We start from the raw sequence: 11,519 nt of genomic DNA on the forward strand, positions 1-11,519 counted from the left end.
TGTTGACTCATATTCTAAGAAATACAATCATTCATATTTTTTTCTTTTTATCTAACTTTTTGAAGATTTCGAGATCATCATGTTTCCAAAAACTTTGATGCAGGTTCTTGCAATTCAATATACTGTTTTTCTATCTAATTGGCCAAATATTTTACAAAAAAGTGTTTTTCAATGTTTTTTACTGAAAACAGACCTTAAAGTACAAAAAAAAAATCGATGCGGGTAGTATGGACATATAGTGAGGGGAATATGGACATTTTTGTGATATATGAAGCGTAGAGGTTTATCGATCGCGAGAGGAATAATTTTATTCAACAAGAGTCTGAACTCATCACGAATGTGCTTCAAATGATGAAAAAGAACGGACAGAGCCTTAACTATTTTGCTTCTGGTTCCAGTCAGCTTCTAAACAGTCCATATTTGGTGATTTGATTTCCATTTACAGACGCAGAGCATTTCTCAGGAATAGATTGAACACACTTTTCATAGTCCATCTCGCTCCCACTGGCAACTGTCTGTTTCACCCCAGCAGTACAATCATTGCAATAATTGAAATTTTCCACTCAAAAATTAATTTACTTTTCCGTACATACATAATATCGCTTCTCTGTTAACTCACAAACCGAAATATAACCATCAGCGAATTGAATTTTGATATTAAACCACTCAAAATGCTTAATATCGAAGCAGCTAAAATTACATCCACACGCGGAATCATGTATGATTTTCGGTTTTTGTTCTTTTTTCCACTTTTGATTAGTATCCATTGCCATAGGGTGGCTTAAATATTATAGAATAACATGTAGAAGGTGTTCTCATCAACAGAAATCAGAAATTCAAAATGTAACTATACAAATCTACCACCTGTCCATTTTACACCCACTGTCCGTATTACCCGCGGTTCCCCTACACAAAAAAAAAACCAAAATTTCCCGAAAATTCTTGAAAAAGTTTTTGTTAGAAAAACTTTTTTGCTGTAAATATGCACACGTTACGATGTATAGAAGCAGGCTTCCATGTTTCACAAAAAACACTGCCTCCGGGATAAACATGTCTACGCTGCTGTTCGCAGTTTTGTGTTTGAATACAAACATGATTTTTTCGCACCTATTTTTGAAAATGTATCATGTTTGTATTCGTAGTATGTTTGGACATACGATGTTTAATCCTAATGTTTCACATGATGTTCGAACATGGTGTACAGTTTCACTTGCATTTTCACCCCAAGCACCGGCGAGTAGAAGAGGCGAATCGGACACCACACCACTACCACTCAACACATGGTGTGTTGGTATGTTGGAATGGAAAAAATGCTTTCCTATCATGACAATGGGTGCTTCGTCTAAAATTTTGGGCAAATAAAATAAACCTGTTTATCTGTTCTGAACAAAATAAACGTCGATTGATATCAGAGTTCTTCACAATTGCTATCATTATTTAGTGCACGCATCAATTTATATACTGAATTCATGTAACATTCGCTATTATTAGCTATTTGAACAAGTACTAAAATTAAATAGAGTGTGGCGGAGATGTTTAGTTACCCACAGCAAATTTTGATTACAATATTTCTATAATTTTAATCGAATATAAAGTACCAGAATTATTTAGCAGTGACATGTCACTCGATCACGGGAGCCACATTTTTGGCTTGATCTTTGAATACAAATGCTATAAAACGAGCGAAGAAAAGGAGAAGAAAGGATGATGCAATCGCATATACACATAGCATATATAGTGTAGTGTAAGTGTAGCTTTTAGTTTTTTTTTCCTTCATTCAATTTGTGATAACATCGAGAAATTAATGGTGTGTTTTAGCCGCTAAAATTTCTCTTCTGGTTCTGCTGTGTGCCGCTGAAGGTTGCATCTAAAACTAATTGTTGGGTATTCATTTATCTGGCCAGCTTTTGTACGACGTCGCCCGCTGTGCAGTCGGTTCCCCAGACTTCAATTGCCAACATGCACGCAAAAAAATTCTCATAGAAAGCTTCTTTCTATTCAGAGAATGTTTTCTTTGCATGAAACCAAGGATTACTCAATCAAACTTGCAAAATGTGCATGAACTCATAGCCTCTTAGTTCGTGCAGTTTTTGTAATGCGAACTAAATTTCAAGTTCGTTTCTGTGAGAAAGTATTCTACGAAGAAATGTTTTGGGATGAATTTTTTCTTTATGTGTATGAAAAAAAACGAAACGAAAGCAATGAATACTCCGACATCGGGTGATGTGTTTGTACATGATGTTCTTGAATTATAAACATCGTGTTTGTTTTCACATGTTTATGTTTGTGTATCATTGTTCGTGTTTGGGATAGGCATTCAACACTAGCGAAAATCATGTTCGAGTTCAAACAAAAACATGGAATTTTCACATCGCGTGGACATGTGTAAGTGTTTTTCGGAAGACTGTATAGAAAAATTGTACGACACATATTTATCTACCACCAAAAGAAATTCATCAAAATCTGAGATGACCATTTTAAGAAAATCGACTTTTAGTTTTTGAAATTGATTTTTTTCAGAGTACGATTTCAAAAAATATTTTTTCTGAATATTCAATTATTTTCCTAAAACTTACCATTTTCGAGTAAAAAAAGTTTATAAACAAATGGTCAAAAATATTTGGCCCTTTCCATAAGTTAGTCTAGAGAATTTTAGGAAAAATGAAACATGCCAAGTTGTGTAAGATCTATACACCCACAAAGTCTCATCGAGTTCTGAGATGGTCATGTCAATCCCATAGCCCCATATCCCATAGAGTTGGCGCGATATCTATTTTCTTTTTTCTCGAATTTTTCCAGTTATTTTAAAAAAAATGGCTGGCATTTCTGCTGATGACTGACAAATTTTAAGAATATCGATTTCAAAAGATGGCTCATGCACCACTGGGTACCAAATTGGGGTCTCTGAAATAGAGAACTCCAAAAAAATATTTGTAAAAATATTGAAGAACATTGCATTGATCAACCCTAGATGTCATGACTATACAGAAATACCGTTGAGGAAGTCAATCGAAAATGCAGATTCCTTTGGAACTGTTAGAAAGCTACCAACAAATCTAAACGGTCGTCTCTAACGTCACCTATGCAGTGAATAACAGACGAGCGTTTATTAGAAAATCTCTATGTATAACAACTAAACGAGATCGTTATGATGAAGTTTTATATTCTAGAAACAAAAATTAAATGAAAAAAAGACAACAATGCATATACATTATTTGAGCTTAGCACAGATAAATCAATATCATCTTTAAAAGAACATAACTTACCAGGGCACTGGCTATGTGCACTCATGCTACAAATTCCGAATTCGTAAGTGAGATCCCCTTTTTCCATCGTATATTTCCGATTCGCTAACAACGTCATATTGAACAGCTTTCCACTGATTGGATCAATGACGGCACACGACTCCTTCGTCTTACAAGCCAGCGAAGTCCTCCAGGAGAACAAATAAGTACAACCTTCCTTGCCAATGTATTCAGGAGTCTCCTCGACAGCCGACTGGTCACATTCGAAAATAATCTTCGAATGCTGACAGTTTCCTTCATTCGATTTCAAATTCATCACCAGCTTGCCCTCCTCAATGGTCGGATTCGGATCCGTCTGCCCGTAATCGTGATACTTTCGCGCGTAATCAGTTTCCTCCGCGTTGACATAGCAAACACTAGCACCCGGGGGACACATAACCATGTGACCGTAGTGGACGGGTTTGCAGGCCGTAACAAAGAAGTGCGATCCGTCCCTGTCGGGAACGTGATGATTGACGTGGCTAAGCGGGAGCAAGTTGTACACATGGCCGGTGCTGTCGGTTACAGCGCACTCGTTCGACTTCAGCCGATCCGGCAGTGGCGCACAGGCCAGTTTCGTTCTCCAGAACATGAAATAATTGCACTGGTCCGGTGAGTACGGAATAACGTTCATAGGATCCTTTTCGACTGTGTAGCTGCACAGCAGAATTATATCCAACGAGTAGTGTTGGTTTGCGTGACAAGCTTCGCCCCCGCTGAAGTTAAAGTGTATCCTACCATCCACCAGTTGTAGGGTGGATTTCATCCCTAACAGCACTTCGGTGCCATCCTTACGGTGCAGGCAGGCGGCACCACCCGAAACGCCATTGCACGGGGCATCCAACTGATCGCACACATCGAACAGAAACTTCTCATTGTTGTCCGATGAGGCGTGATGGGCCAGTTCCGAGTTCAAAGGGTTAAGGTCGAATGCGATGTTGTACAGTGGCTCTCGTAAGGTGCAATTTTCGCCGGTCAGGATCTAGAAGCATGTGTGAGAGCATTAGTATCAACAAATTGGATGATCTCTATCAAGCTATGATTGAGCACATTTTATGCTGAGTGCTTCAGAAACCTTACTCAAAATATATACAAAAAATACTCACCAGGCTATTACCGGACGATCCCGAAGGAAGCAACAAAACCATAATTGCCCCCACCATGCAATGACGAAGGCCACCCACTTTGGCGCATATTGATTTTTTCCCGCTTGTTGACATATTCCTTGATTGCCGTTTTCCCAAGAATTAACCGTCACTGCTTTCTGCTGACATAAACTAAAACTCGCCCCAGTGTTAATCGTCTTTGCGCTGCCGATGTCTTCTCCGATTATTCCGCTTCAGCAGCTTCGCACAAGTCAACAAAATAAACAACAAGTGTGTTCTCACCTATCGGCGTGAAAGGCGTATTTTATCAGTCTGTCGCAAGCACACCTCGCGCCGAAGGCGAAAGGTACAGCGCTTCCTCCCCCCGAGGCCCAAGCGCTGATAAGTACTATCCTGCGCTTGACGGTAATATGGGTTTCAAAATCAAGGGCCTAGATAAATCGTTTTCGAATATTGCAGTTTGTAGATCACACAATTTCCTTCCTAACACACCGTCACGGCGATCGAAGTCACAACAAAACGCCGCGCACACGTTTTTCTCCTGCCCTTTACGCAAACCAGTCGGTTGAAGCGCAACAAACCCGACTACGCCGCAATTCCGTGCGAAACTGTGCTTAGCGTAAACGAAACGAAAACACTCGATCCAAAAACATCACCCAGTGCTGCCAGTAGCGTACATTCGGTATGAATTTGACTTGTCTTGAACTTTAATTCTGTGAGGAAATTGATATATCGATATTGAAGTATTCCACAATATTTCACTTAACGACAAGGCCGCTCCCAGCCGGTATATCCGATATATCCGGGCTGAAAATCCAAAAGTGGGAGCGAGCGGGGTTCTGCCGAATCATATTACGGAACAGGGCGCATGATTGAATTTCGAAGACCTCGTTGGTAGGCCTGCCTTATCTACAATAAAGACCGTCGACTTACTTGTGTCAACAACCGGGGCACAAGCTTGCTCACATCGACATACGAAGTGCTCTCCCATATCCTATTCTTAAAATTAAAATTGTTAGGCGGCTCGCACACCGGAGCAATAAGCAACTAGCAATTAGCAACATGCAATAAGCAATATTATCGCCAATGGGTTTTTCTATTACATTGTTGTTGATCTCGCACACCGACGCAATACGATATCGCCGTCCCCTTTGTATAGCAACATATATCGCTAGCAACATAGCGTGTCATGTCGGTAGCAACTTATCGCCCATAATTTGGAAAGTTTCGTTCATCAAGCAGATTGTTTGCATAATGTCAGGCGATTTTATTGCTTTGGTTTGCGAAGTACAGCAAAATATGTTGCCTGTTGCATATTGCGTATTGCTGCTTGTTAGTTCAAAATCCATTATTTTCTCGGTAGATGGCTGTAGAGATCTATATCTCAAGTAAGTAAACAAAGTACGTAGAATAAGAAGGTAGTCTCCTGTCTGCTTTGTTCAAATAGTGGTAGGCAAAGAAATGATGAAAGATTAAGTCTCACACTGCTGCTTTTTTCTCTTTTATTAAAGCATCCATCAAGAGTCATCACGACGCTTTCATTGGTTTCAGTTTGGAGTGTTCAGCCGTAGTGAGCCCACTTTCAGGGACCAAATTAGCGATTTTGGAAAACGAGAAAAACTTTTCCTCCATCCCGAGCTATCTTCTAAAGTGAATGCAAATTAATATTTTGCACTTCCGCAAGAAGAAGTGAGATAAAGTGATAGGATAAAAGTGGAATTGCTTGTGAAACCATTGGAATTATGTGCCAAATGTTCTGCTACTATTCAAAATTATTCTGCTCCGGTATCGCTGGACGTGGTACTTTGACATTTTGCTGAAGAAAACAAAAACTGTTCAGTATAAAATCGAGAAAACATCACATGAAACCTTACTTGCAGTGAAAATGTGATACACTATTGTGTTGATCGTCGGCTCGACTTGCGATTTTGTCACTTTTTATGAGAAATATTGAAAAAACTTCAGAACTTCGAACAAATTTAGGATTTTTTATTACTAACTTCTTTGTGTGTGTAAAACATGCGCTCTCCGGGTGTATACACGGGAAAATTCCCTTACCTTCTATTCCACGTACTTTGCGTAGTTCGTAAAGTTTGTACTCGTTGTCAAACATGATGAAAACAAACATGCTGAATCGAATTTCCATCTGCGCAGGCTTGGCCAAACGGAATAAAGTCGGCCCAATTCTTAAACGGATGGCGTCTGGAGATAAGAAATGGGTCCACACGACAATATTGTGCGAAAAACCATCGTGGCCAAAAAGCGTGGTGAAGTAGCTCAAACGGTATTTGGTGGGACTTGAATGGAATCATTTGTTCTTAGTTGCTTCCGTATGACCAAACACTTGCTTCAAATCTCTACTGTCAACTAGACCATTTGAAGCCTGCGTTTATCCAAAAAAGGCCAAAATTGACCAAGTGCTGTGTATTATCAGATCAACGCAAGGCCACACACGTCTGTGATAACTCGCCACAAACTCCGGGAGTTTGGTGATGCATCCATATAGTCCGGAACTGACACCAAGCGATTATAACTTTTCTCGTCTCGAGTGACAAGAAGGTCAAGAGAAGAAGAGAAGAATGCGATTACTAGAGTTTATCCCCAATGAGGACCAAGACTTTAATGAGAGAGACAACAAATTTCACAATGAAAATGTGCATATTTGACGGACAATCCGAAGTATATCAAAGAAAGTTTTGAATTTCGCGCAAAAATAATGGATGGTTTCTTCCCAACCTCATATAAGACAGAAAGTTGAACGACGAGTTACAGTCGCGAACTGAACCTTCTATAGACTACATAGCCAGTTGAAGTCCCGTGGTGTATAAATTCGCACAAATAATTCTCCTGGTGCTCTTTAAGAACATGGAACATAGACGCTAAAGGAGTCTGATCAACGAGTGCTCGGAGTTTTCGAGCGTAACATACTGCGTTCAATACTCGACGGTGAGTCGGAAATGGGTTCTGGCAAATTATGCAATTATGAGCCTTACAAAATCACTCTCATTGATGAATAGTCACTGAATAATAAATCTACAGTATTGCAAGTGGCACCTCTGTCACGCTGGCTTAATATTATGTTGCTCATTTTTCACGCTCGATAAAGGGAACATCTATTCTCTTTTGTACACGCTACTTTCGCTACTGGTTCATTCGTTTCTTTCTTCATACTGAATCGAAATTTCCTATCATCACTAGCAAAGCGAATTGAAACATCCGTTCATTCGAGTAGTTTACATCCAAATGAAAGTTTCGTTGTTGTGTTTGAAACACAACCACTGAAACTAATAAAAACGGTGAGGTGAAAGGTTGTCAAGTGGTCCAGTATGAGTAAAAAGTTACGACGCTGGTCGTGTAGTAGTAAGCGTGGCTGCTATACCTTCTAACTTTTTGAAGACAGTCCGCAACAATTCGTTTTGGTGAAATGAAACGTATGGAGCTTACGAGTGAAGAGCAGCGAGCATCTTTTCGTCTGCGAAATGAAGCAATTTGACGATGAAAATTGATCGAACCTATTCGGGCAGTTTCAATCGTCAATGAAAGCTTCTGCTTTGCATATTGAAAAGAAAACGACAACAGAACCATTGTTTTAGCATGCTTAGAGAATATACCGATTCCACTTCATTTCGGTAGACTAAAATGACAGGAACAAGAAAAAAAATCATTTCCATTCCATGGTTTCGAAAATGACAAGCCCCGACTGTAAAGAGAAATGAAGAGAAATAAGTATGGTGTTCGAGGTGATTGGAATATGGCTGCTAAGGACTGATGATGCTGGACAACTGTAATTAGTTCAGTACATGATTGATAACTGTAACTGAGCTTGCAGAATCATTGAGAATAGCTCGAAAAGGTATTTTTCATCGACTCAAAGGTTGTTCCTTATATTTTAAAGGAAAAAAATTTAGAAGAATTTGTGCCTAAAGGTACGGGCGGAAGCTTGACGTAGGGCTTTGTTTATTATGGAAACAATATTATCCTTGTCTGAAACATTGTTTGCGGTGAGACGTAATTTTCTTCTTTAGGTTCCTTGAACCACTGCAACCACTAGTTTGACCTGTAGTGCAAACGTGAGACGTAATATCTCTATCGCCAGGTGTAGCAGATTAGGTCTCATGGCTGTGAGTCCTTCTTTGTGGGTGACTCCTGTAGAGAACTGATCTCAACGGGTGCTGCTTTATTATAAGGAAGCGAAAGGGAATTGAACAAGATATTTGAAGAATTGTTGCTGGCTCAATAAAACCAAAACCATTGTAGCTGGTTAAACCCAAGCCATTACCAGGAAGATGTATAAAGAGAGCATAAGCTTAAGACCACATCTAGCTCAAATATCCGAAAACTTGGTTGCGCGAATGCACCCTTCCAAATCTTTTAATCGGCAGCCAGTGTTATTCTTTCATCACGTTTTTTCTAAGTACTCAATATTATATCTTTAAACATAAATTATCAATAGCTACACTTGTTCACACCAGTAAAACTATGTGTTTCGAACAAAAGAATTTCTGAAAAATATCCACGTCTAATGGTGTACATTATAAAATATATCGCAATAACGATTTCGATTCATTAACTACGTCAAAACATCAGTTAATTGTTAATGAATTTGAAGCGTTCGCATAATTCTTCATTTCTGATTAGCCTCATTTACAAGAATCGAAAAACTATCAAATAACTATTCGTGTATTCCGTCTCGAATCAGATTCTGAAATATTGATCTTGAACCAATATAATTTTTAATTGTAACTGACGACTGACGACACTGCCACAACTCATTCACAAACACGCGCTAGTTGTTACGCACACGAACATATCGCATTTCTTTTGTTGTAAGGTCATTCCTTTTTGTGCAACGATCGTCAATCAGCTGATGCAGACACTAGAATTTACAATACTGACTTTTGCCCTCGAAGCCAATATTGTGAGTCACCGGTAGTACTTTTACTAGCGCACAGTACAAAACTGATAGTCTCTTCCGAACTGCGGTATCCGAACACGAACTAGCAACTTCGTTTTAATCTAATTTATCGCCATTCTTTCGGCGTACATTGTTCTGCAAAACTTTTGACAAATCCCGCTGCATCACAAGAAACCACGGCTTTTGTTTTGCTCGGTACATTCTTTGCGCAAGCGAAGTGAAATGGCGATGTGTGTGTGTGGTTGTCAATATTGCGCCCTTCAGATTTAGTTTCAACCATTGCAGGGTTGTGCATCTATTACTGATTTGTTTTTTAAAATGTCTCTTGAATGTATATGCGAATGAATGCGAATGAAAATGGTCATTTCGAATTTCAAAAAGTTACGAACCAGGTTTTCGTTTTTCGAAAGTTATTCTGAGGTCGATTGGGCCGAAGTCCCCATTTAATGAGGACATGAAATAGAGGCGGCCCAAACCGCCAAGATGACGCACGCAAACCTGTTTTCTACTGATTGCCCGGTTAGTTTAAAACATAGGATACGTTCCTTAAGAAAGGTCCGATCGGGCTTTAGCGAGCGTCGAACGGCCTAAGTTTGCCTGGTGTATTACGTTTGCCCGGTTAATTTTTGTGTTATTACAGTTATGGGTATCATAGGTATTTTGGTTTGGACATTTAGCGTGCAAAATCATACCTCGTATACTCGCGCACCGTATCGCAGATCGTCTTATACCCATGAGCGGTTGTTTCTGTTGCAGTTGTTTTCTGGAGCGATTTATTCGGGGAACCGTTCTTAAAATTTGGAAAATAGAGAAGATTTTCCGTATACCTTCTGAGATTGCCCAAGACATATTCCGTCTTGAGACTTACACGCAAGATGCCAGCGACTTTTACATTTTCGTGGGTTGCGTATATACGATTTTTAATATTTTTTGTGGCGTTATGTTGGTACTCATGTTTTTCAACTTGTCAGCGTAAATTTGGCCGTTTCGGGAGTTCAGGTAATCTTCTTTTTTATCCCATTTATTTATTTATTTAGGCTCATTAGCATTTTAGCTGTAACAGAGCCGGATTTTAATCGTGTTCATTTTACATTCTACATTACACAGTAATCATTTAGGCGTAAGAGTATTTCTTCCGTTCTTCCATTGTTCAGCGGATCGGACAGCGGAGACAGTTGATATGATCATTGTTGTTATTTGTAGCACAATAGCCCGATGTTTCTTGCAAAGCATGTATCGATGAATCTTCATTCGACCGTGAATCGATCTCCATCACTGGTGATTGTTGCGTGGACGTAGTTATTCTATAACAACACAAAGATGGTCAATTGAGGGCCCTGAGTTTGAACTCACGATCGATCGCTTAGTAAGCGTGCGCGCAACCTAAGTATCTGATTGCCATCCAGTGTTAAATACGTCTCGTTGTTTATGATCGCGAGGTTCCGCTTCGCCGGAAAAATTATATTCTCAATCACTTTCAGCCTTTGATTCTGGGTCACAGCTTGCTGTTCTAACCGGTCTTGATTTACATTTGCCCGTGATAATGTATATTTTCGCTAGGTATTTTTTTCACTGTTTGGCCCGTTATTTCGACCTCCCGGCCCAAAGCTCGGAACGATGTACTCACTTTTCTCTCCGTCTTGGATTCAGCTTCAGCTGCAGTTTACGATCGCGTAGCACCGTCGGACGACCGGAAACAGGCTTTCGTTCAATGCTCTTATTCTTCTGCAAAAATGTAAGGATATTAGAGATAACGGAACGGACGTATTCGACGAACTTAACCCATTACTGGCCAGGTGTACAAGAACTTGATCCAAATGGCATGAAACTTTCTAGTTCATCTAGGTCTGTCCCGAAACGGGGGGGAAACGCAATATTTTGGTTTGGAGTTATTTTTGAAATTAAGATATGTGACGTATGAAATTTCAAACGCTGAGCTGATACAGTATCAAAAATGGAAATCATTTGAATATCGAACAAAACGGTTTTATTTCATAAAATTCAACTTCAACATCCATTTTCATTGTTTATTAGCACTTTCGTGTACTGCCGTTCTACGCATAATTGTCCCACAATTTGTCGGACCCATCATTAAGTAAATTGTCGTTGAAATGCAGTTATTTCATGATTTGCTCAAATTTATTCCTTGGCATAGATATTACGTATCCGGAAGAAGCACAATTCCTAGAAATTTGTTCAAATAGGTAATGGAAC

The 11,519-nt window shown here is 39.5% G+C and overlaps 1 protein-coding gene across 7 annotated transcripts in view; it reads right to left on the minus strand.

The window, feature by feature from the left end:
• Positions 1 to 9,501, minus strand: part of LOC129763363 (cation-independent mannose-6-phosphate receptor) — a 251,516-nt gene extending 242,015 nt beyond the window's left edge. Inside the window, exons 1-3 of one of the 7 annotated variants that reach the window (XR_008740896.1) lie at positions 9,287 to 9,501; positions 4,391 to 5,103; positions 3,267 to 4,266 (exon numbers count right to left, since the gene is read on the minus strand). Coding sequence is in view for 6 of the 7 variants with exons in the window: in XM_055762348.1 (XP_055618323.1) it covers positions 3,267 to 4,266; positions 4,391 to 4,504 (1,114 nt within the window). In the remaining variant the exon portion in view is untranslated. Of the gene's footprint in view, positions 1 to 3,266; positions 4,267 to 4,390; positions 5,104 to 9,191; positions 9,211 to 9,286 lie in introns of those variants that run through there. The other 6 variants (XM_055762348.1, XM_055762351.1, XM_055762347.1 and 3 more) reach the window with 6 other exon arrangements.
• Between the last annotated feature and the right edge of the window lie 2,018 nt (positions 9,502 to 11,519).

Source organism: Toxorhynchites rutilus, chromosome 1 (genome assembly GCF_029784135.1).
Source record: "Toxorhynchites rutilus septentrionalis strain SRP chromosome 1, ASM2978413v1, whole genome shotgun sequence".
In the NCBI taxonomy this organism is placed as follows: Eukaryota; Metazoa; Arthropoda; class Insecta; order Diptera; family Culicidae; genus Toxorhynchites; species Toxorhynchites rutilus.